The 26,409-nt window shown below is 39.1% G+C and overlaps 1 protein-coding gene across 3 annotated transcripts; it reads right to left on the bottom strand.

Annotated features, from left to right (window-relative positions):
• Positions 1–1,577: 1,577 nt before the first annotated feature.
• fip1l1b (FIP1 like 1b (S. cerevisiae)) lies at positions 1,578–25,405 on the bottom strand. Of its 3 annotated transcripts, none has more exons than XM_057842475.1 (16): positions 25,129–25,405; positions 24,748–24,802; positions 21,585–21,663; positions 21,382–21,500; positions 21,232–21,296; positions 21,035–21,145; positions 19,827–19,957; positions 19,534–19,652; positions 15,359–15,412; positions 14,696–14,795; positions 14,458–14,614; positions 12,782–12,863; positions 12,406–12,455; positions 12,128–12,332; positions 6,027–6,173; positions 1,578–2,072 (listed from the first exon to the last, which is right to left on the bottom strand). In XM_057842475.1, exons 1-16 carry the CDS (start codon positions 25,208–25,210, stop codon positions 1,931–1,933), a joined length of 1,698 nt encoding a protein of 565 aa, XP_057698458.1. In that variant the 5' UTR covers positions 25,211–25,405; the 3' UTR covers positions 1,578–1,930. The 3 variants fall into 3 exon arrangements, with proteins under 3 accessions (XP_057698458.1, XP_057698457.1, XP_057698459.1); XM_057842474.1 differs by having other exon boundaries at positions 1,578–2,075; positions 25,129–25,404; XM_057842476.1 differs by lacking the exon at positions 15,359–15,412 and having other exon boundaries at positions 1,578–2,075; positions 25,129–25,404.
• Between the last annotated feature and the right edge of the window lie 1,004 nt (positions 25,406–26,409).

The raw sequence follows: 26,409 nt of genomic DNA, 5'->3' as shown, positions 1-26,409 counted from the left end.
CATAAAAGGAGTTAGTGACAAAATTTGCCAGACGACACTTAATGACATGTTATGATGTTATGATTATTTTGATAGTCGATTAATCGATGAACTAGTTAGTTTGAATAATCGGATAAGGAACATAAAAAAAATTAAAATACCTGGCGCTGAGCCTCAAACGGTATTTTAAAAAATGATTTAAGTACAACAAAAGAACACTTGCATAGCAAAGGTCCGCTAGCTTGAATGCTATAAATTGCAAACTTTTTTTTTTTTTTTTACAATGCTCTTAACAAATGGTTCAAACACGTCCCCACCAGTAACAAATGGTTCAAACACGTTCCCACAAAAAACGGCTACATATACCTATAAACTACATTACGAATGCATTAAAAAAAAAAAAAAAAACTTTGCTTATGTTGATCCTAACAGGGAGCAACTGGATTCAGCCACGTGAAATGAGTTATATTGACTGTTGCCACTAGAGGGCAGTGTATCCACCCAAATCAATAAAACTAAATGCAAACGCTTTTAAAACAAACCATTACAACGCCACTTTAAACGAATACTCGAAGCAGCAAACATTAATTTAAATCTTTTTTTCTAATCGAATTAATTGAGTTGATCGATTAATCGTTGCAAAAGATTGGAATTAAATTTTGCTGCTTCGAGTATTCGTTTCATTAAAGTGGCGTTGTAATGGTTAATTTTGAAAGTGTATTTAGTTTTGATTTGGACGGATACACTGCCCTCCAGTCTGCCTCATTTACCATGGCTGAATCCAGCTGCTCAATGTTCAGACCAACATAAGCCAAGTTTTTGTTTGAGCTAATGTTTTTTGATTGCATTCGTTGGTTTATAGGTATATTTAGCAGTTTTTTGTAGGAATATGTGTCTGATTTTTTAAGAGCATTGTAATAAAAAAAAAAATTAAATTAGCGTTTTAGAGCATTTAAGCTAGCGGACTTTTGCTATGCAAGTTAGCCAATTGTTCTTTTGTTGTACATAGAGAAATAAGTAGTTCATCGATTAATCGACCAAAAAAAAAAAAAAAAAAAAAAAAAAAAAAATTGCCCCCCCCCCCCCAAAAAAAATTTGAAATTTTTTGATTGAAGTGAAAAACGTTTTGAACTCCATTTCTTTTAATTGGTGACACAAATGTCACACTTTGCCATTGGTCAGACATGTTTGAGTGACAAGTGTCTACACTAATGGCGTATTTCTGAAAAGCATGAAGAAGCAAGAATCTTGGTTGCCACTCGCCTGCCCAGCAAGCTGTCAAGCGGTGTCCTCAAAAAAACAAAATATTGGTGGTCACTGCATTTATATTGTGGAGTTCTACCCATAAAAGGTAATTGCTGAAACCGGTGACTGGGTTTACATTTAGTCTGCTACTTTTTCACTCCAGAAGTTAATTGAAGCTCTGCTGTTTTATGGTGTTGATTTTAAGATTTAATTTAACAAGAAGCAATAATGCTACTTAGCAAATTTGATGTGCTCCTAATTTACAAAATCAGATGTGTGTTTATAAAAGGGAAAAAAACTCAGCTTTGTAATATACAAACTAAAATGTAAACACAGTGGATAACTCAGAGAAGTTATGAAAAAATGTGTTTTTAATTGAAATTGATAAACTCTAGCTCTAATGGCTGTCTTCATACACAACATGAACCAAAGACAAACAAAAGAAGAGAAAGAAAACCAGGGCCAAAGAGGAAGGAGGGGGCTGAGACAATGAGGTCATCCAGTGGTGGAGAGGGCAAAAGATGCTCCTTTCCAACCTCCTCTGGTAAAGAAGGAGCGAGCAGACTGAGTGGTGAACGGAGATTGATGTCGAGGGACGTGACATCACTGTTGCCTCTGATTTCCTCTTGACTTCAGTAGGATTGGACAGATAGACAGAGGGAGGGTAGAGGGGGAAAAAGAGGGTGAAATAAAGAGGATGAGACACTCATTCCATGGCCTCCTGGTTCTCTTGGTCTCCGCCCATGTCTTCGCTGGCTTCTTTGCCCTCCTTGCTCCTCTTGCTCTTCTTGTGTTTGTGCCGCCGGTGGCTGTCGGCCTCTTCACTGTCGTGCCTCCTCCTGCTGCTGCTGCTAAAAGAAAGGTGTTAGAATGTTAGTTGGCAGAGTGGAAACACAAACAAAACAGGGTTCCTAGAGCTCATGAAACGTGAGATTTTTAAATCAGTTTGGAATTAAATTTTACCCTTTCGTGCGCATTAGGGGTTTCACAACATATTGAAATGGTGATTTATCGTGATACTTTGTATCCCAAAAGGTTATCGATATGTCAAGAATCGGGATATCGTTTTAAAAGGGGGGCAATAAAAAAAAAAAAAATTTTTTTTTAAAGGCTGCCATTGACGGTACTCAACGCCCAATCTATTTATACTGGGAACGTTCGTTCGTTCATTCAAAACCAGAGCATTCAGTCATTCGGTCCGATTTTCGGGGCATTTGCAGGTAATTTCCTGTTGAGTTTAAAGCACTGCCTATTCATTTGGGTGATTCCCAGGTCACTTCCTGTTCTGTAACGCAAAATAAACAACCCATAAAAGACCCCAAAATCAACAGGAAGTATCACTATATCGTCAGATCATCATTGTGAGCTTTGTATCGCAAATCGTATTGTTCGTGAGGTACCAAGAGGTTCCCACTCCTAATGTGCATATGATTTTTTTTTCTTGAAAGAACTGTCAGCAGCACTTGTGTCAAGATTTCATCTCACCACAAAATAATTTCCTGCAAAAGATTTTCACATAACTTCATCATTTTGACAGCGCCATAAAGTTTGCCTGTTTAGTTTTAACTAACGGAACATTGCTTGGAAATCACATAAGCACAGTGGGGCAAATAAGTATTTGGTCAACCACTAATTGTGCAAGTTCACCCACTTGAAAATATTACAGAGGCCTGTAATTGTCAACATGGGTAAACCTCAACCATGAGAGACAATGTCAGAAAAAAAAAAGATCACGTTGTTTGATTTTCAAATAAGGGGGGCGCAGAGCGATCCCAGGGGTGGCGTGTGTGACCTCGAGGAACATGCTTTTTAAATTTTTTTATTTTGACATACTAGAATAAAGTGTACTTGCACATCCACTCAGTGGGTGGCAGTGGCGCTCTCATTTTCAAAGTGCGCGCAGTATTTTTGAAGTAAGCAAGAGCACACGGAAGAGACTCATGAATGAAGAGCTGGTGAGCTGTGCGCCGTTTTCGAAAGCCGTTGTAGGTTTACACCGTCTCATGCAGCGACCCACTGTCTTCTCCGGTTCTCACGTGTCCGCCCGAAAAGTGCCATTTTCGGCTTGGGATCGTCACGACGACCGCCCTCACCTACGGTTCTCCCTCGGCCGCCGAGAATGCGCTTTTTTCGGGCCGTTTGCCTTTTGGCTTTGACATTTAATACAGTGGTAGACGAGGAAAGACCACTGTTTACAGTGTCTAAAAATGATTATAGCGGACAGCCGGAAGCCAAATCAATTAAGACGCCACTTAAAGACATTAGACCCCAATCTCATTGATAAGCTGCTTGGTTGTTTTTCAGCGAAAACGTGCCGAATATTGCCAACAATCGTCCCGCTTTGTCAGTGTTATATCAGTAAACCAGTGAGCACTGTTAGCATGCTCAGTGCAATATAACCCCACATCATTGCAAACTGGAGGTGATACTGGGAGCAGCGAAAAAATAAAACTGTCCATCTGTCCAAAGACACTTTTTTTTTCTTTTTGTTTTTTCGGTCAAATTTTTTGGCATATTGTCCTCATGAGTTCATGTTTCTAATCAATTTGAATTTGTTAGTATTTACTGATTTTATTTTTCAGTATCAAATGGTCAAAAATGTACCTTGAGTGTATTTTTACAGTTTTTTTTTTTTTTTTTTTTTTAATTCAGGGAAATTGATGCGTGTTAAGTCTTTTCTGTTACAAACAAAACAATGGTAATAAAGTTATACTTTATAAGTTGATCTCTTATTTTCTCTAATAGAAAAAAAGGATACAATGTGATTCAGAGGCGTACTTATAATAGTAATAGACAAATGATACTATTTACAGTGGCGGCTGAGTTTGGGGAGGGCACGAAACATTTACGTCTTCCTTGGGGAGGCGTAACGGAAAATAATTGAGAAGCACTGCCATAACACATCCTCCCAGTCCTTTTCTGGATCATCAAAATGCTCTTTAGCGAACCGCAGACGGGCCTCGACATGTACTGGCTTCAGCAGGGGGACAAGTCTGGCAGTGCAGAATTTGAGTCCCTGGCGGCGCATTGTGTTACTGATAGTAGCCCTTGTTATTGTGGTCCCAGCTCTCTGTCGGTCATCCACTACGTCCCCCCGTGTGGTTCTGGAATTTTTGCTCACCGTTCTTGTTATCATTTTCACGCCACCGGGTGGAGATTATCAATGGTCTTGTATGTCTGCCATTTTCTAATAATTGCTCCCACAGTTGATTTCTTTACACCAAGCGTTTTACCTATTGCAGATTCAGTCTTCCCAGCCTGGTGCAGGTCTACAATTTTGTGTCTGATGTCCTTCGACAGTTCTTTGGTCTTGGCCATAGTGGAGTTTGGAGTGTGACTGACTGTGACTTGTGGACAGGTGTCTTTTATACCGATAAGGAGTTAAAACAGGTGCCATTAATACAGGTAATGAGTGGAGCCTTGTTAGACCTCGTTAGAAGTTAGACCTCTTTGACAGCCAGAAATCTTGTTTGTAGGTGACCAAATACTTATTTTCCACTCTAATTTGGATACAAATTCTTTAAAAATCAAAGTTTGTGATTTTCTGTTTTTTTTCCCCCACATTCTGTCTCTCATGATTGAGGTTTACCCGTGTTGACAATTACAGGCCTCTCTAATCTTTTCAAGTAAGAGAACTTGCACAATTGGTGGTTGACTAAATACTTATTTACCCCACCGTATACAGAGTGATCCAATACAATTAGCCCCAAATTTGGATAGGCGTCAATAGACGCTACAATATGTGCTACCCTGTCAATGTTCATTCGAAATAATTGAAAACCTTTATTATTTTTACATTTTTTAAATTTTATAGACAAAAATATTTTGGGTAAACGTTGGCTACGAAATTTGTTGAGTTTTTGTTGACAAATAGTAGACGAAGATAAACACATTTTGACACGAATGAGAGTAATAAATTTTATCATATAATGTTCATCCGCTGCCATCCCTCCCACTTCAAACGGATTGAAGGTCTATGGCCATCAGTAGCCAGGCAGTGAGGTAATTTTAGACCATTTAAGGTAATTTACCTGTTGATTTTCAGTTACTTCTTGTTAATTTTGGGGTATTTTATGGGTCACTTCCTGTTCATTTTGTGTTACAGAACAGCAAGTGACCTGGGAATCACCCAAATGAATTAGGCAGTGACTCAAACTCAACAGGATATGACTTGGAAATGTCCTAAAATGTGACCTATAAATGCCCTGAAAATCTGACAGAATGACTGTGAATGCTCTGGTTTCGAATGGACAAGCGTTCCCAGTCTAAATGGATTGGGTGTTCTAAGGCAGCCTTAGAGTTAACTGAGACAGTACTATGGTGGAAGATTTTGGTAGCAACTTGTTGGTTCCTTTTTTTTTTTTTTTAAGACATTGACACCTTTTTAAAATGATATCTCGATTCTTGCAGGAACATATGGATAACCTTTTGGTTCACGAAGTATCACGATATATCACCATTTCGGTATTTTGTCACACCCCTATTCTAAAGTGCCACTAAAGTCAATTTCCAATATCTTAAACTGTTATGGCAGTCAAGGTCATAAAAAAAGGAAGAAATTAAACTTTAGTGCCACATAAAGACTTTTTCAAACTGGAATTAAGACCTTTTTAAATTCCTTTTTTTTTTTCCAGATAATGAATTCAGTGTCTTAAGACTTCAAGGATCCATGGGAACCCTGGAAACGGTGGTGAGAGCAAGAAGTGACAGGGAAAAATCAATTGGAAGAGACAGAGCGGTGCCAAAAGGTTGCCCCAGTGACGCCAGGGCTGGAAGAAGAGACGGCGTGGGGTTCAGAGTACCTGCGAGATGACTTGTGGCGGCCCTCGTCTTTCTCCCGATGCCGCCTCTCCCGGTGTCGGTCCTCCTTCTCGCGGCTGGCTCGCTCGCGATGACGGTCTGCGTACCCGCGTTCCTGGTACTCGCGATAACGATAGCGCTCCTCATCGCTGTGGCAAGGGGAGTGCAGTACAGTTAATTAGGTACGCAACGATAGTTAAGTCACGGTTCGGTATGATTTTCGATACGAGGGACACTATTTTCGATTCGATTAAATACATTTAATGCTCTGAAACAAAAAATAGAAGTTTTTTTTTTTTTTTTTTTTTTGCTAACAAGCAAAAATAACAATGCCATCATATAAACAAGCATTTTAGTGCATAATATTTATGTGCTCACTTCTTACTGATCTGAAGAAATTTTGTATAAGAGTGCTGACAACTATCTTTACTGTTTGTAAAGTGAGGCGGAGCACACTGTTGATTGCTACAGCTCTCTTAGCAGCTAGGTTTACCACGTGAGCAAAATATCCTATTTGTGGTTCGAGTCCATCTGTGTCACGTACTGAATTAACATTATGTTCAGCATTATCTATAGTCACTGGTATGGATTGATTTGGCCTGCTTAACTTCCATTCATTCAGGGCGGTTTTTAATTCATCAATGTAGTGTATGGACTACGTGTCCCATGATCACTCTGGGCTCACGCAGCCTATGGCATGGGATCTAACGTATCACATCTAGGTTGCTGTTTGATGATATCTAGTGTGTGCGCGAGTGTTGTCGGAGCATTAAAAAAGTGAACAAACGCCACAGAAGTCACTTCTGCTCATGACTGCACAACACCAGCATATGACAATCGACTTTTATAAGTTTGAAGCACAGTGCTCTTAACTTGCCACTCACTGAACAGCTGATCTGTATGACGTTGAAGCCGCCTCCTTAAGCTTTTTCTTTCCTCCCTAGTAATGATCCTCGTGTGCCACAAACAAAAGCAGCACCCGCCCCGTTTGGGGAAGGAGGGGAGGGGGACTGCTAGCGGGGAGGAGCTCTTTCTTTTTTTTCAAGGCAAAATTGACAGCTTGGCCTGCGCGCCGGTCATTTCAGCGGCAGCAAAAAAAAAAAAAAAAAGTTCGGAAAATACATTTTGGGAGCTTTTCATTTAGACCGAATGCTTTTGCATATTGAATCAAAGAGGGCGTATCGAACGGTTCAATATAAAACCGAGTATTGTTGCATCCTTACAGTTAATATTCTCAAAATTCTGTGAATTTAAATTAGTTCATCACAAGTAGACATCTAATCCATTGGAGCTGGGAGGGCTGGCAGCGAATGAACAAGCGTTTATCCGCTGCCACCCCTCCCAGCTCAAATGGATTGGATGTCTATGGCCCTCAATGGCAGCCAATCAGCTAAAATAGTCGTCGTGCTCCAATGTTGCGTTTTATCGTTGCAAGTCAACACAAAATGAAGCTTGCGCAATCAGGAACGTTTCGTAAATAAGACTCATCTTTGTTTGAAACAAAACATTGTTACTCACCGTCCAACGTGTAATTTTTCTAAGGCTTTACTTTGTCGGCCGTCGCCAAATGCTGTTTTGCGTTCACATTAGGGCTGCAGCTATCGAATATTTTAGTAATCGAGTAATCGACTGAAAATTCTATCGATTAATCGAGTAATCGGATAAAACAAATATATTTTTAGGTGAAGAGCAATTATAGATATACATGAGAAAACGACATTTTATCATTTTCAGTCAATCAATGTCTTTATTTTTTATGTATATTGTTGAAAACAGCCAACAATTGCATCTCAGATGTAACTAGAATTTTTAAAAAATGACTAATTCACTGCTTTCACTCAAAAAACCTTTAGATCTTATTTTAAAAAAGTACAGTGGTACCTCTACATACGATCACTTCGACACACGATCTTTTCGACATCCGACGTAAAATTTGAGCCGCCATTTGTTTCTACATCCGACGAGTTGCTCGAAATACGACGACATGACAGCACTGCAAACGAACGCACGGTGGATTTTCTTGTGTGAGAAATCAACACAGTTTTCAAAAAAAGTAGATACAGTTGGAGAAACAAGGAAAAAAGTGATGCTTACCTTTGAAATGAAGATGCAAGTTATAGAAAAATATGAGCTTGGGGTGCGCGTCCCTGAACTGGCTCAACAATACAGCTCCGTGGTCCTCTTCCGACCACCGTTCGCCACTATTTATAAGTTAAGGTGACAATTATCATTGTGGTAACATTGCCAAGGAAATCGCCAGTTTCGTCACGTTTTTATCATTTATTTAAGAACTTATCCAACACAAAACGCCCATTGTCTTAAGCAGTTGACTGCTCTCAAGAAAACGAAAGTATTATCTCTACCGCACCGACCTATCTCACTGAGACGTCAGCTTCGCGGTGCGTTCAGGGACAGTAAAAAGTGTCCGCCATATTAGAATCCGATTCGTTACATTATTTACAGGAATTATTATTCAATTCAATTCAATTCAATTTTATTTGTATAGCCCACAATCACAACAGAGGTCTCAAAGGGCTTTACAGAGGCAATATGATACACAATCAGAAATGAAGCAACAAAGATGAATAGATACAGTTCAAGTCCTGGGTATCCCCTATCCTAAGACCCTCCATGCCGGCAAGGAAAAACTCCAAAAACTCCAGAGTCAATTGGGAGAAAAATGAGAAACCTTGGGGAGTACCACAGTCATTATTAATTATTCTTCTTATTATTATATTATTCTGAATTATTTATTTATAACTTATTTGTTTTTCTATGTTTAATTGCCATTTGTAACAGTGCCAGCAGTATTTATTAAGAATTTAGTATATGTTTTTAGGCTTTGGAACGAATTAATGGAATTATAATGTATTCCTATGGGAAAATCCTGCTCGACATACGACCATTTCGACTTACAAACAAGGTCCTGGAACGAATTAAATTCGTATGTAGAGGTACCACTGTATATATTATATATATATATATATATATATATATATATATATATATATATATATATATATATATTAGGGCTGTCAAAATTATCGCGTTAACGGGCGTTAATTTTTTAAATTAATCACGTTAAAATATTTGACGCAATTAACGCACTAGGCCCGCTCAGACAGATTTAAATGTCAGTACAGTGAAAGGCCAACTTGTTAATTGTGTTTTATGGAGTTTTTCCGCCCTCTGCTGGCGCTTGGGTGTGACTTGCATATGTTATGTGGCGTAATGTCGCCCTCTGCTGGCGATTCAGTGCAGCTGATTATTTGGGTTTCGGCGCGCTTTTCTGACGTGATTATATGTCGACGCGAACTCACACTAATAGACAGTGCTCTTCAGACCAGCTAACGTCAGCATCCAGTATTCAGTGGCAGTTCTCATAGCCCCATCATACTGTTTGTGTCTAATACATGCATCGCTTGTGAGTTATAGTCCTCCTTTGTTTATATTCATGAGCATTAGATAGTTATTGATGATGTGTATTTGAATTTGTTCACATATATGGTGAAATGCAGTTACATTGTTAGATGCTTGTGAGCTAATTGGCTAGTGCTACTGCTCAAATGGACACGTGTGTGTACATTTTATGTTATTTTGTGATTTATGCAAGTTATTGACACATTGCCTTGTTATTTTCAGTTTTACAAAAATACAAGAAACGTGCTCCTGTCAAAAAGAGATGACTTCAGTAAAGCCCATGCAACTTTGCCACACCGTCTGATTTCTTTTTGGAACTTATGTTCGCTATCTGTCAATTTGTGTACTCACACACATTGAGGACAGAATAGGGCTACTAGTTTATTTTTTGATTGAAAATTTTACAAATTTTATTAAAACGAAAACATTAAGAGGCGTTTTAATATAACATTTCTATAACTTGTACTAATATTCATCTTTTAAGAACTACAAGTCTTTCTATCCATGAATCACTTTAACAGAATGTTAATAATGTTAATGCCATCTTGTTGATTTATTGTTATAATAAACAAATACAGTCCTTATGTACCGTATGTTGAATGTATATATCCATCTTGTCTTATCTTTCCATTCCAACAATAATTTACAGAAAAATATGGCATATTTTATAGATGGTTTGAATTGCGATTAATTGCGATTAATTACGATTAATTAATTTTTAAGCTGTAATTAACTCGATTAAAAATTTTAATCGTTTGACAGCCCTAATATATATATATATATATATATATATATATATATATATATATATATATAAACACACCTAAAAATGCCTTCACGCTTGATAACACACATCACTTAAAAGTTAGGATTTTTTCCCACGTTTTTCAATTGAATTTCTATTTGTGTCAAGCCATTTTTAAGTTCTAGTTAAGTTTTAAGTTAGTCTAAACTATAAGTCCTGATAGGATTTTGAGTTTTTGCAGTGTTCAAAATAAATGTATGATACAGGCTGTATTGGAGCACATTAGGGACTAGTGCTACTTGGTGTTTTATCCAGCAATGACTACTGAGCTAAAGTTGATAGTTAGCATTATTGAGTTTTTATTTGACACCCTCATCACTCCACAACGCTATGTTATGTTAAAGCCTGTATGTAAGACACGTTAGCCACGCATCGAAAGTGGTCTTAATTAATAGAAACCTAGCCCTCCGCAGGGCTAACGTTACGTGAGCTAGTAGTGACAGTAACGTTAATCTTATATATTAGCGCTTAGCGCTTGGCGCTCTTTATTAGCGCTTAGCGCTCTACTGCTTTAAGATGGCGGCTGTTTGCTAACGCTGCCCAGACGCGGCCTAGTCTGTCATTGTGCATCTAGTTCAACATACATGTGATCTCAATGAGACCCATTGGACGCTACCTGCAACTAACGCAGCATGTGCGGGCTAGTATTTAGCAACGTCGGCGTCGTTTGTAGCGGTTGTCGGCTGCAGTAAGTTGTTTTTTTTTGCTTCTTCCTCTACGCACGTGACATCAGGGCGTTGTCCCGCATTAAAAGTAGTCCGAGCAAAACGTGATGCTTAGAGCTGTCAAAATAAACGATTTCTCGAGGTGAATAAAATTACTCGGATCGGTTTTTAAACTCGAGTTACTCGAGTTGCTCGAGTATTCGTTTCAGCTCTAGTTCACATCGACTTCCAGTTCAAGTAAGGCAAATGCAAATTATATCTTTATCAACTTTATTCATTATAATACTTTTTTTTCTGCTAATATTAATCTCCGAATATTACGCCAAAAGTAGTTTTGTGTTTATAAAAACTTTACGTGGGTAAAGCCTTAGCCCGTGAAATCAAACAAATTCCGGTTGACGTAACATTAAAGTAAACAACTAGACGACTTTAATCTCGGAAGATTACGATCTTAATCCTTTAATTTTGATGAGGACTACTAAAACGATGAGTTTGAAGACGATTTCATTCCACTTCCCCCGGTAAAACGTCTGTGACTTATTGTCAGTAAAGACTCCATTACCATCGATATATCCTCCAGGAAGAGAGAGGATCAGTCCTTGAGGCCAAAATACATGACGATTCTCATAATATTACAACTTTAATCTTGTAAATATTACAAATTTAATGCCATAGTATCACGACTTTTCTCTTGTAATATTGCAGTGTATGACTTCATTTTCGTAATGTGGAAACAATGTGACTTCGTTTTTGTAATATGGAGACTTATTGCCTAATAGTTGACTATTCTCGTCCTATTTTTTTCTTCCTTTTTCTTTGGACTTTTGTTGACTGGATGTTCTGGTTCTGAGGCACGTGAATGAGAAAATATTTGATTGGCTGCTTTCTCATCGTCGCTGAAATCTGTCGCGGAAAGATCAATTCAGCCATCTTCCTGCGGCATGAAATTTGAACCTGAGACATCGCGGGGCACGGACTATCTGGTCGAACTGGCGACATTGCGTCACATCTGACATGTGTTGCCCAATGCAAGGTAGTCTTTCGCGCTTCTCCGTGCGTTTATATTGATTATGAATGGGAACCCATCGGGTGACGAGGAAAAACCACGTCCGGTCTGAACATCGTGACAAATGTACTCTATGTTGCCAAAGTGAGTGCACACTAATGAAAGGCCTGTCCTTCAGCAAAAGAAAAAAGTAGCATTTGCTCCCACCTGGCGTAGGCGATTCCTGGGGGGCTGTGATCTCGGTCCCTCTCCCGCTCCCTGTCTCGCTCCCGCTCATGCGTCCTCTCTCGGGGCCGCTCTCTGTCCTTGTCTCTTTTGTCGTCACGACGGGGATAGTAGTCCCACGGTTTGGAGTTATCCATTAGGGGTGGCCAAGTAGGCACGCCTCCAGCCATGGGGGGAGGGTATGCACCTGGAGACAAATCGGCAGCGAAAGGGTTTTAATGTTAGGAATGATGCAGAAAATAAGATTTCAAGTGGTTTACCTTGAGGGAAGGGATACGGTGGGATAGCGCGTCCGTCGTAACCACCATGGCTGTGGAGGAGAAACAAATAATATTAAACTGGGTAAAAAAAAATTCCTCCTTCATGCGGCATAAAAAAAAGAATGCAGTTTCTCCTGCATTTACTTCTAAACATAAGAACACGAGACAACAGTTTTGTTGTTTCCAGCTGCGTTTTCTCAAAAAAGACAGGGACAACTCTGCTCTACCAATGATCAACAAGCGGAGGTTTAATTTGGCATTAGCTCAGCACTTTTGGAGTTCAAGACGACCGAGCCACAACAAACAGTAACTGTGGAAAATCAGGATAGAATCGTATGATATTTTAGAGTACAAATATCATGTGTTGTCATATTACCCGTCCATGGTGGGAATGATTGAAGGTGGGGGACCACTGGGTGGAGGCGGAAACCCTGGAGGGGGAACTGTGATGGGCAATCCTGAGAGAGACAACAAAGAAATGTTAAAAGAATGTCATTAACCCTTTCAGGGACAGTGGTCACTACAGTGGACAGCTATTCAAAACTTGACACTTAACACCTTTAACCCACTGTAGGGCAAGTGACTATTTATGGTCATTAAAACTTATTATATTAGCCGTTATTATTAATTATTATTGAATTTTTATATTCGTTGATATAATTTCAAATAGATTGTAAATTAGTTCAATGTTAATAAATGCTAAACGAATTCAAATAAATGAGAACAGAAATACACTCCTGTATTTGGCCCTAAGTAACACACTAAAGCAGGGGTCCCCAAACTATGGCCCGCCTCCACATTTGGTCCAGCACCCTGAACAATCCCCCCCCCCAAATAGTGTTATTTATTTCCTGGCTTTTTCTGTGAAGAACCCAGAGAGGGTTATTTGGTTATTATGTCTTTAATTAATAGTGTCATTATTATTTATTACTATATTTAGAGCTGTCAAAATTATCGCGTTAACGGGCGGTAATTTATTTTTTTAATTAATCACGTTAAAATATTTGACACAATTAACGCACATGCCCCGCTCAAACAGATTAAAATGACAGCACAGTGTCACGTCCACTTGTTACTTGTGTTTTTTGTCGCCCTCTGCTGGCGCGTGGGTGCGACTGATTTTATGGGTTTCAGCACAATGAGCATTGTGTAATTATTGACATCAACAATGGCGAGCTACTAGTTTATTTTTTGATTGACAATTTTACAAATTTTAATAAAACGAAAACATTAAAAGGGGTTTTAATATAAAATTTCTATAACTTGTACTAACATTTATCTTTTAAGAACTACAAGTCTTTCTATCCATGGATCGCTTTAACAGAATGTTAATGTTAATGACATCTTGTTGATTTATTGTTATAATAAACAAATATAGTACTTATGTACAGTATGTTGAATGTATATATCCGTCTTGTGTCTTATCTTTCCAACAATTTCCAGAAAAATATGGCATATTTTATAGATGGTTTGAATTGCGATTAATTACAATTAATTTTTACGCTATGATTAACTCGATTAAAAACTCTAATCGTTTGACAGCCCTAATTATAATTATTTTTATTTTATTTTATTTTATTCCGTGAAGAATCCAGAAAGGGTTATTTGATTGTGGCTTTCTGAAAAACAATACATTTTTACATTTAGGCACTCCTGCAGTCGTCACACTTTTTTTGTTACAAACTGACCCGGCCCCTCATCAGAGAAGGGAAAAGTTATGTGGTCCTCGCAGGAAAAAGTTTGGGGACCCCTGCACTAAAGTATAGCCCCCCAAGTAGTATTTAACTTATTGCATGCATTGACGTTGATAGATGTCCAATTCATGGGAGGAGCAAATGAACGTACATCCAGGTCTTTTCAACAGGGAGGACTGACTGTAAATGCTCATCTTTCAGTGCCATTGACAGCACTAGACATCCAAACCATTTCAAAATGGATTGGACGTCAAGCACAGTCAATGAGCTGAGCAAAAGAAAATTGTGAATGAAACACATCAAAACTCGAGGCATTCTTATAGAGTTAACTGGCAGGTAAAAATAGCTTTCAACTCACGAGGCGGTGGGATGAGAGGGGGTGCCGAGCTGACGTTGGGGGGCGGAGGGAGAAAAGGAGGAGGGGGGATGTTTGGAGGCAAGGGTCCAGGAGGGAAGAAGGTGGGCATCTTCGTGGGGGCTGAATCGGCATCTGATGTCGAGTGCTCAGATATCACCTGTACCACCCAAAAATAGTATTTATTTTTAAATGCAGAGATTTTTAAATTTATGTTTCTGTACAGGATGTGTTTGACAACCTGGATGTTATTGCCATCTAAGTTGTGCCGGCGTCGTCCTTCGACCCTGCTGATAGTTGCTGTCCCTCCACCAATTACATCTATGGTTCCGCTGCTTTTCCTGAGGCAAACGGTGGGAAAGAAAAAACATACATAAAGCTCAATGTAAGCCTAGCGGAACCACTAAGCTGATATTAATTATTCTTCCTGGGCTGCGTTTGTTCTTTGACAAGTCCAAAACACCAGTAACAAACATCATGACTCGTAGGCTTTTTTCAAAACACCCTGGACTCATCGCCAACCATCTGGAGTCCGCACTCAAACGTACACACTTTAAGAATATTCAATTACGCCAACAGGAATTTTTGAGAATATGGGAGAAAGCCAGCGTACATAAAGAAAAGCCACGCAAGCACGGCGAAAACACACAGGTGGGAAAGAGCAGAGTTTGAACCCGGAACTTCTTGAATCTCATGTAGTCATATGCAACAAATGAGGCACAAGTCAACATTGATGAGGACACAAAGGATTCATCCCTGAAAAACAACAACACTAATTCCTGCCCGTGTGAATTACACACTCCCGAATAAAAACTGAGAAAACCATTGTTTGTTTGTTAATCAGTCACCCCCCCTCCTTTTTTTTATTTGTTCCCCCCAATTGGACAAGGCCGTGCCCACTTACGTATAATAGGACATATCCGGGACAGGCGGGCCAGTCCATTGAGGGGGGGAGATCCTACCAGGAGTAAAGGAAATGAGAGTAACAGACACCAACACCCACATATCTCTTTATAGACGCTTTTTTTTTTTGGTTGTGAACACATCGCTTTCAGGTAGGCCTGGGAGATTTTATGATCGAGATCAATAAAAATTTGAGGTCTATTTTGGTGATCAGTCGTTATGTATTCAATCCATAAAACTTTAAAAAATAATAATAAAAATGCAGCCTGACTACAGTATAGTTTGGCAGATAGCGAACAAAAAAAAAAAAATCCAATGTTGGTTTTCAAGCTGTTTAGCATACTCCAGTTGCAGTGAACTGTAAAATGATACACACAAGGAAAATGAAAATTTTGATTAAAATGCAAAATACCATTTTCATTCTTTTGTTCCTGAAAATCTGTTAGCCCAATGCTAACATATAATGGAAGACGGCATTCAAGCGCTAATGGAAAATTAGTATCGCGTGATTCGCGTCACTATATTTAACCCTCAAAACAATGAATATTCACAAACAAAGCCTGGAGAACATTCATAGAAAAGAAATAGAACAAGACTCACGTGCATATGGTCTTTGTTACACTCCAAATCTCAAGTTCTTGCAAAAAAGCTTTATTGGGATTTCAACTACTAATTAACGTTTCAGTTAGTACATCTCTCCAAAGCGCCACTGCAGCCTGGTGGCCAAGGTGCACATACACTTGGGGTCAAGTAAAATGAAAAACGCCTACAATCCAGGGAGCGTTTATTAGCTCTGAACGGGCAACTTTTCTTTTAAAGATAATTTTTTTTTCCAATCTTGTATACCTCAAGGAAGACAATTTGTGAGCCATACAGGTAGTCACTGGTTTACGAAGGAGGTCCGTTCCTACGCTGGCAACGTAACCCGAATTTCTGTGCGAATCGCAATTAACCTTTTAGTACCCTTAACCTCAAAATAACTATCCAAAAACATGTATTATGCATCATATTAATAAAATGAAAAAAAGATATTTTGTCCCTCCTTTAACATTGATCACACCAGTAGTTCTTCTCACAACTGACATTTATTTACAGTGGGGCAAATAAGTATTTAGTCAACCACTAATTGTGCAAGTTCTCCCACTTGAAAATAATAGAGAGACCTGTAATTGTCAACATGGGTAAACCACAACCACGAGAGACAGAATGTAGAAAAAAAAAATCAAACAATGTGATTTTCAGTTAAGAATTTATTTGCAAATCATGGTGGAAAATAAGTATTTGGTCAATACCAAACGTTCATCTCAGTACTTTGTTATGTACCCTTTGTTGGCAACAACGGAGGCCAAACGTTTTCTGTAACTCTTCACAAGCTTTTCACACACTGTTGCTGGTATTTTGGCCCATTGCCCATTCTTACGAAGCCACTCCTTTGTTGCTCTGGCTGTGTGTTTGGGATCATTGTCATTCTGAAAGACCCAGCCACGTCTCATCTTCAATGCCATTGCTGATGGAAGGAGATTTTCACTCAAAATCTCTCGATACATGGCCCCATTCATTCTGTCCTTTACACAGATCAGTCGTCCTGGTCCCTTTGCAGAAAAACAGCCCCAAAGCATGATGTTTCCACCCCCATGCTTCACAGTGGGTATGGTGTTCTTCGAATGCAATTCAGTATTCTTTCTCCTCCAAACACGAGAACCTGTGTTTCTACCAAAAAGTTCTATTATGGTTTCATCTCACCATAACACATTCTCCCAGACCTCTTCTGGATCATCCAAATGCTCTCTAGCGAACCGCAAACGGGCCTCGACATGTACTGGCTTCAGCAGGGGGACACGTCTGGCAGTGCAGGATTTGAGTCCCTGGCGGCGCATTGTGTTACTGATAGTAGCCTTTGTTACTGTGGTCCCAGCTCTCTGTACGTCATTCACTAGGTCCCCTCGTGTGGTTCTGGAGATTTTTGCTCACCGTTCTTGTTATCATTTTGACGCCACGGGGTGAGATCTTGCATGGAGCCCCAAATCGAGGGAGATTATCAGTGGTCTTGTATGTCTTCCATTTTCTAATAATTGCTCCCACAGTTGATTTCTTTACACCAAGCGTTTTACCTATTGCAGATTCAGTCTTCCCAGCCTGGTGCAGGTCTACAGTTTTGTCTTTGGTGTCCTTCAACAGCTCTTTGGTCCTGGCCATAGCGGAGTTTGGAGTGTGACTGACTGAGATTGTGGACAGGTGTCTTTTATACCGATAATGAGTTAAAACAGGTGCCATTAATACAGGTGACGAGTGGAGCCTCGTTAGACCTCGTCAGAAGAAGTTGGACCTCTTAGACAGCCAGAAATCTTGCTTGCTTGTAGGTGACCAAATACTTCTTTTCCACTCTAATTTGTAAATAAATTATTTAGAAATGAAACAATGTGATTTTGTTTTTTTTCCACATTCTGTCTCTCATGGTTGAGGTTTACCCATGTTGACAATTACAGGCCTCTCTAATCTTTTCAAGTAGGATAACTTGCACAATTGGTGGTTGACTAAATACTTATTTGCCCCACTGTATTTATCACCATCAAACTATGACTGGAATTAACTGGCATTCACCCCTGCTTCCCAACGTGAAAGCAACGCTCGAAACTAACAGAAAGTAGCGCTGGCTTGACGTCAAACAAGTCCCGAGTGCAACAAAGGAAAGCGGACCGCACATATAGTATAATGAAATATCAGATATGCATAGCAATTGGAGATCAACTGTTTTGATTCAATAACAAAATTAAATGACAAATAATATACTGTACTTACCATGAATGCTTAGAGGTGGCGGAAATAACACTGTTATAAGAAAAAAAAAAACGACTGGAGACAAAACTGGAGACTCCGGTGTCGTAAAGTCGAAATCACGTAAGTTGAGTACGTCGTAACCCGGAAACTACCTGTAGTTATTATTATATTTTGATATTTTTTCAATATTTTATTATTATTTTACTTTAATTAAATGTATTCTATTTGTTAATATTGACTTGGTATGTTTCTAATTTTTGGTCTGCAGTAGGAGTGTGAAAAAAAAGTTATATTTATCGCAAAACTTTGTAGCCAAAAAGATAATCGATATGCTCCCACAAAGAATGTTATCGTTTTCAAAGAAACCAACAGGTAGGTTGCTACCAAAATCTTCCTTTTGAATTGTGTTTACGTTAGCTCACTGGCTGTTGTTGACGGCACAAGACATCCAATTGATTTTGATTGGACGTCTAGTGCCGTCAATGTCTGCACTAAAACCAGAGAATTCATAGCCAGTCTTTTGTGGGCATTTACAGATCACCTCCTGTTCATTTTAGGGCATTTAGAGGTTAGTTCCCGTTGATTTTGAGGGACTTCCTATTCATTTGGGGACATTCTTGAGTCACTTCGTTTTTAGTAACCCAAAATCAAAAGCAAGTGATCTGTTAATACACGAAAATCTACAGGAAGTGACCCCTGAATGCCCCACAAGGAAAGGGAAGTGACCGCAAATCAACAGGAAATGACGTGAAATGCCCCAAAATGAACTCTTTGCCTGGAGTTGGCTGTCACTGATGGCCATGGATGTCCAATCCATTTGAAGTGGGAGGGATGGCAATGTCGATTTGCTGTCACCCTCCCAGCTCAAATGGATTGGTAGTCCACCAGAGATAAACTCATTCCAATTTACAGCAGAAGGATGAAAAGAGCTTGTTTTTCCTGTATCAGTTATATCGTAGAATAGACTCGTAGAGTGAGTTCATGATCCATGTATCGATAATTGTTGTATCGCAAATGGTATCGTATCATGGGGTACCCAGAGGGTCCTACCCCTAGTCTGCAGTTTCAAATATTGACTCTGACAATTTCTCCAAGTCAGGCTAATTTTATGAGAATATTTATATAATAAGTGAATTAAAAAAACTTTTAATGTCTTATGTGTTATTACATTTTGTGAAGTTGCCAGTTTGAAAAAAAAATACATTAATTAAAAAAAAAATTTGAATAAAAAACAAACCACCGTTATATTTTTTTGTGTCAGACCACTTAGCCCTACTTTCAGGTTTAACACCTCTGATGTTTATGTTTTATGTCCCATTTTCCCCAATATAAATAAAAACAGGGCTTCTAAAATGATGTTTGAAACTGAAATGTTAGAGTAAAAGGAATCGATCTCACCTGGTGCCTTGACCACCAGAAGACTTGTATATGTTGACCGGAGAGGAAAAGTCAGATTTGGAAGTGTGAACAGCAAGACTGGATATCTCCTTGTCGTTGCCTGTCCTGCCTTGCTGGACCTTAGAATGTCATTTTAAGTAGACAAAAAACACAGGATGTAAACTATTTTTACACATTATGACGATTCCCCTTTTAAAAAGACAAATATAGGACTGTGATATACCACCACCTCTTTATTTTACAACAGTATTAGATGAAACCTATAACACAAGGAAAAACCAGTGCTCACTTACGGTAATTTTGCTTGTCACCGAGCTTCCAGATGAAACTTCCAGGCCTATGCGCAATCGTTTCTGTTTCTCACAGTAAGCCTTCCATGTGTCCTCATTAAAGCCATAGTTAAAGTAGTCTGACAAATCCGCCCCTGCAGAGACACAAGACAACGTCTGTAATTGGTTGCTAAAATAAGACAACAAATTTAGCCGCTACTATAATGTAAACATAACCAGCTTGATAGGATTCAGTTTGAACTTCCTAACAATTAACTCCTGGCGACGCTGACGGACTACTGCATGCATAATAGAGCTGGGAATCTTTGGGCACCTAACGATTCGATTACGATTACGATTCAGAGGCTCCGATTCGATTATAAAACGATTATTGATGCACCCCCCTCTTTTTTTTTTTTTTTTAAATGTCTTTTTTTTTAATGTTTTGTACATTAGTTCCAAAATTGTTCAAAAATCCTCTCAGGCTAAACCAACTACTCTTTCAGTATCAAGTTAGCATATAACAGTAAACAAATATACAAAAATAACAGTAAATAAAACACTCCAGTCCCCATTCTGTATCAGCATATTCAATTAATTTAATGTTGTGAATCAACTGTTATAGTGTTAAAATTGCTCCCGTTGTTCCATAATTTCCCTTCTGTCCACTTTTGCCAAAGTTTTAAAACTATTTCATCATTTAAAGATAGATTCAAGACTACATTCCGCCGATTTAGGAGTATTTTAGATAAAAAGTTAATTAGCTTCGCTACAACAGAGCCTTCTAGCGAAGTCACTGCTTTAGTACTGCTTTAAGATGGCGGCTGTTTACTGACGCCGGAAAGTCTGTCATTTCGCATCTTGGTTCAATAATACATGTTCTAACAGCGCCCGTCGTCTGCCATTTTGCATCTAGTTCTACATATATATGATATCTACTGCAGCCGTGTGTTTGTAGCAACTAGCAACTGGGCGTTGTTTGTAGCGGCTGTCGGCCGCAGTCAGGTATGATTGTTTTTTTATCTAGCGGCATGAGTTGAACATGATATTTACTCTCGGTCCGTTCCTCATTGCGTCCAAAGACCGCGCTGACTGTGTTTTACTTCCGTTTTACCTGGTATAATTCAATAATCGGAATTTGGATGTTTGTGAATCGTTCTCGAATCTTCCACGGCTGAATCGCGAATAATCTAAGAATCGGAAATTTCGCACGCCTCTAATGCATAACATACCTGGTTTCCTCCAGGGCTTCTCTTCAAACCCCTCCAAATCGACTTCCAGCACAGAGACACCATTAATGTTCCCGGGAGCATCAAGATCGACTCCTTTCAGTTTTGTGCTAACTAGAAAAGAACAAAAAGTCAGCTGTTATGCATGGCTCTCTGTGGACATTCTTATGGTTGTTAAAACTAGACAGAGAAGCGACTACCTTGTCCATATGATCTGGAGCCAGTTGTTTTAATGTTCAGATTAACAGGTGGAGCACCATATGGTCTGGAGGAGAGAAAAAAAGGACATATTCAGACAATGTCTTGAAATGACATTAACCCTGCAATTTAACAGTATTGCAAAAGCATACGAATATTGTGGCGCCCCGGTTTTAATGTCCCCAATGGTGACGCGGACGTCGTCATCGTCATCATCACTGTCGCTGTCACTTTCAGCATCATCGCCTGCCGCGTCCTCAGTAGCCTGTTCCTGATTATTTTTTTTTCGTTTAAAAACAAAATGATATTTGGATTCAGTAGATTAGTTCTTAGCTATTAGCGTGTTGATAGGTACCTCTGAAGCCACACCATTTCCTGTGGCATGTTCAGCAGCTTCCTCTGTCGCGACCTCAGCAGGGGCCTCAGTAGGAGCACTGTGGATCAAATGAAGCATTACAATGTATTTTGAAGAATAGACAGCCTTTTTTCAATGGTGCTTTTTCCTGTTTTTTCCCAAATGGTCAATCCAGCAGTTTTGATCTGCAGTAGCAGAACAAGTTCCCCTTTCTCAGAATTAATAAAGCAGGCCTGCATTATAATATATTCTACAGTAGATGCATTGAGGAACCACATCAATTGCTGCTGCTCTTGTGAGACAGGCGTCCATAAATTGAAGCCTGGATGGCTTAGAATTATATTCATGAGGTAAATCATAATGCAATCTCTGAATAAGAAATACAAAGATATACATTCCAATAAAAGTAAAACATTTTTTGTAATAAAACTGAATAGGTTAATTTATTGTATGCGTATGACGGCGTAGCAATTAGAGGTCTAAAAATGCTGGTTTTGGGCTGTCAATTGTCAATGAATTGTGGTAATGAAATGACTTGAGACAAAGCCCAACTTTAATTTAGTAGGACAACATTTTGCTACAATAAGTTAACATGTGTACGAGAGCCAACAGTGTTTTTCGTCAACTATGATATTTAAACAGGTTTCTTAAAATTAAAGACTATTTAAGACCTAATTAAGACCATTAAAAAAAAAAAAAAAAAACTTAATACCTATTTCACAGCCATATTGACAAAAATTAACACAAATTCACAGATTTTGTTTTTACATTTCTCAAAAGTGGAAATGCGCAATGTGTGAAGGATGTAAGAATGCAGCATATAGAATAGGGGGGCTGCAGCACTAGCAGCTAGCTGACTAGCGTTAGCTGCTGTCGCTTCGCTTACATTACCAGCTTGCTGGCTGGTCTCTTCAGGCTCGTGAGCAGCTGGCTGGCTAAAACCGGCAGACTGAAAAACACCGGCAATGGAAGGAGTTTGTTTCTTTCCTCTCATGGAGGTTATGTGCTTGGATGATTTAGCATGGAACTTTAGCGCCTTCATGCCCACTGTACCCAGCTGAATTTTATTTTTTACATACGGTGCAAAAAGTCTCAAACACACTGCTATCCACTGGTTTGAGCCAAAGGCTAAAGGATCGTTTACTCAACTACGCTCCGTTAAATTTACATTTCCCCATTACTCTAATATGAAATGTATGGCTAGCTGTAAAAACAAAAATCTGCATCTGTGTCGTGTAGAGCACTGGTCCCCAACCACCCGGCTGGTACCGGTCCGTGGCGCATTTGCTAACGGGCCGCAGAGAAATAAATGATTTATTAACGACTGCAATCTGGCCTGTGGCTCTTGACACATCAATATCCCTGTCTACTCCATAGACTAATCCGAGTAAAGATTTGTATAGGTCGCCATCGAGTGGTTGGCCGCAATTACTAGGGTCTTTACCTTTAGCAGCCCAGCGTCAATCAATGTAAACAGTAACTTTAGCTGCTGTTGGTTGTGTGCTACAGGCGGCGACGTCTTTAGACAGCTTTTTTACGGGGAAAAGGCCACCTGCTGAGCCGGAAGACGAGCCTACAACCAAGTCCATTTTGCATAATATGTGGCTAAAAGCTAGCAAACGAGGCAACAAAAACGAATGCACTAAGAGCATCATACCTCATGGCGAACCGTATTGCTAAAGCCCTAAAGCTAAGAAACCTTTCACGATTGGAGAAAAACTCATTTAGCTTGCGACCACAGATATTTGCCGACAAGTTTTAGGAGAGGCCATTGTTAAAAAAGGTTGATTCAGTGTATGGTGAGTGACATTTGCCTTGCACTTAAAATTTGTTTAATCTCGACATGTTATTTTATAGTACATGTCATTTTCTGCCACACATTGCCAGTCCGTGGTGCAAAAAAGGTTGGGGACCACTGATGTAAAGCATAAAATTTTGTCGGAACTCCCATCATGACAATACCGCGCGAGTCCCATTATGGGAACGGGATGTGAATGAAAGTCAACGTGAGCGTACAGGAGCGATAGTGAGATCGACCTGTATAATAGTGATCATTTTCAGCTGGTTGCACAGCACACCAAATTCAGAAGCAGCCATATTTGTAGTCATGTGAGCCAATCCTGTTTTGACTTGTTTTAGAAAATCAAAAGAACTACACAATATCCCATAATCCATCAGCGCTTGCAATCAACAATTTTGACCCGGTGTTCAGAACACGTGTTCGGCAATTCCTTCTACGCGGCGAAACGTGCTACACAATGCTCAACGTGCAAGCATCCGCACGCATGCGCACATCGGTTAAAAGCGGCGAGTACTCACTATTTTTGTTTTCATTGAGTTTTTTATTACCTTTTCATTCCCTCAAAAATACTTTTTGCATGTATTACCCTCTCATACTTTTAACCATTGTGGGGTTTTTTTGTGGTAGCTGTAAAGCAGTTGACCACATTAGTCTCGTAGCGTATTTAAACCATCCTTATTTGATATAACTACATTTAAGTATTTTCTTAAGGCATTTTTTTTAGTACTACATACTGCCTGTATGCATCTAAAACAAAACAAGTTGAGAGCGCACGGTAGTACTTTGGGTGTCAAATTCGCCTCATGTAGCACATTTTGCTAATGTAAGACATTTTGGCATAACGGGGCTGCGTTGCGTTTTCAATGATTGGCTCCTCCGCTCCGTTTATTTATTTAGGCTACATTATTCAATCAAAATGACAAATGCAACTTTTGAGGAGAAATGAGACACAGATAAGTTACATTACATATATCATACATTTTAAGACCCAGATATGAAAATTAAATACTTTTTCCAAGACTTTTTAAAGTATTATTTCCAAATTATAAAATTCTGTGCTTTTAAGTTTTTAAGACGCCGCGGGAAACCTATATTATAGAGCAATTCACTAACAGAGCTGATTTATTTAAAAAAAAAAAAAAAAAAAAATTAGGCAAGAACATTATAAAACGAATACTAGTGTAATGTCATCCATCATTATTCGGAGGTATTTTGACAACAAAAAAAGAGGCTCTAATAATCCATACGAACTTCAATGACTGGCAGTCAACGATCACAATGAAAAGTGTTCCTGCCAACTATTATACTGTTATAAAAATGACTTTTTTACGTGAGAATGTGCACATCAGGTGTCTCCGTTACCTGTCATCAGCAGTCGCCTTGGCTTCTTCGTCCTCTTCTTTGCCCTCAGTCTCATCTGAAAACAAGGTGACGTGATATTATGACCAAACTCGAACCCGCTCGTGTCAACGGCAAAATTAATGCTTAACGTGGAACATTAAATGTACGACTGGTGATTTGATCCGTGTGAGGTACAAGTTTGTATCGAAATTTCCCGGTGTCACGAGGCCATGCTAGCCAAAGAAGCAAAGTCTATTTAGCCAAGCTATGCTAACTGGCCTCACTAATCTGCTATTATCGTCGAAGCGATAGCTTTAGTGCTCGGGATTACTACTCGGTTGATAACCAACTAAACGCCCCACGGGGCACGTGGGTTCATGTACAACAAAACGGCCTCCTTACCTCCATACAGCCATTCCTCCTCTTCGTCTCCACCGCTAGCATCCGCGTTGGCCGTTTTGTCCGCTTCTTCGGCGGCAGACATGTTTGCAATCCTTTAAAGCAGCCTTACTGGCGTGACGGTCAACAATTCTTCTATGTGGCGGTGCACGCATAAAACTCCGTCTTTGAGTCGCGAAAATATGAAATTACATTTCAGAGATTTTTCTCGTACGCTAGTATGGAGCCAAGATAGAAATCGGAAGGAGTAGGAAGAAGGCGCTCTCTCAGCATGGTCAACAACTCGGTAGTTGAGCGTGAGATAGAAAATACAGCGCCCCAAGCGGCCGTCTCGCGTGACGCGCTATTGAATGGTTTGATAGGAATTGAATGAATAAATACTGTCAGGAGATGCGATGACTCACAAGTTGAACTCGTTCTGTGACGAACGCAAAACACTCGTTTTTTTGCAATCACGTGATTGGAAATCGGTCTTGATGATGTCATTTTCAGAGGATGAGAATCAGGTAAAGTGTTTCATTTATTTATTTTTAAAATAGTTGCTTATTTATACAAAATAATCTAGAAGTATGAGGATATTGCAAAAAAAAAAAAAAAAAAAAAACAATAATATATCGGCTACAGTACTTTTCATTTAATATATATTGATTGAAACAAATTTTGCTGAACAATGGAGATGTCCAGCGACAGGGAAAAAAAGCTAGAAAATCATAACTAAGATACCTCCATTTATCCCATTGGATGGCCAACTTAATTTTTTTTTTGCATGTAGCAAAAAATATTTGAATTTAATTTGTTTGCAACCTTATTTTGTGCTGCAAATCTGACTTGCACACACACACACAAAAAGAGATTTATGATTATTATTTTTTCTTTTTGCTTTGATGAAACTGCTCCTGTACTAATAACCCTTTACGCTGCTGGCCAAAAGTATTTGTACCCCTGCAATTCGGTCAGATAATGATCAATTTCTCCCAGAAAATGATTGCAATTACAAATGCTTTGGTAGCAATATCGTCATTTATTTTGCTTGCAATGAAAAAACACAAAATGAATGGGGAAAAAAATAATCATCATTATCGGACAAAAGTATTGCCACCGTTTGAAAAATCCTGTGATGCTTCTCTAATTTGTGTAATTAACAGCACCTGTTACTTACCTGTAGCACAAAACAGGTGGTGGCATTAACTAAATTACATTTGCAGCCAGTTGAAATGGATTAAAGTTGACTCAACCACTGTCCTGTGTCCTTGTCTGTACCACATTGAGCATGGAGAAAAGGAA

The sequence above is a fragment of the Corythoichthys intestinalis genome, chromosome 8 (genome assembly GCF_030265065.1).
Source record: "Corythoichthys intestinalis isolate RoL2023-P3 chromosome 8, ASM3026506v1, whole genome shotgun sequence".
Taxonomy (NCBI): domain Eukaryota; kingdom Metazoa; phylum Chordata; class Actinopteri; order Syngnathiformes; family Syngnathidae; genus Corythoichthys; species Corythoichthys intestinalis.
This window is presented reverse-complemented; position numbering and strand designations above follow the sequence as displayed.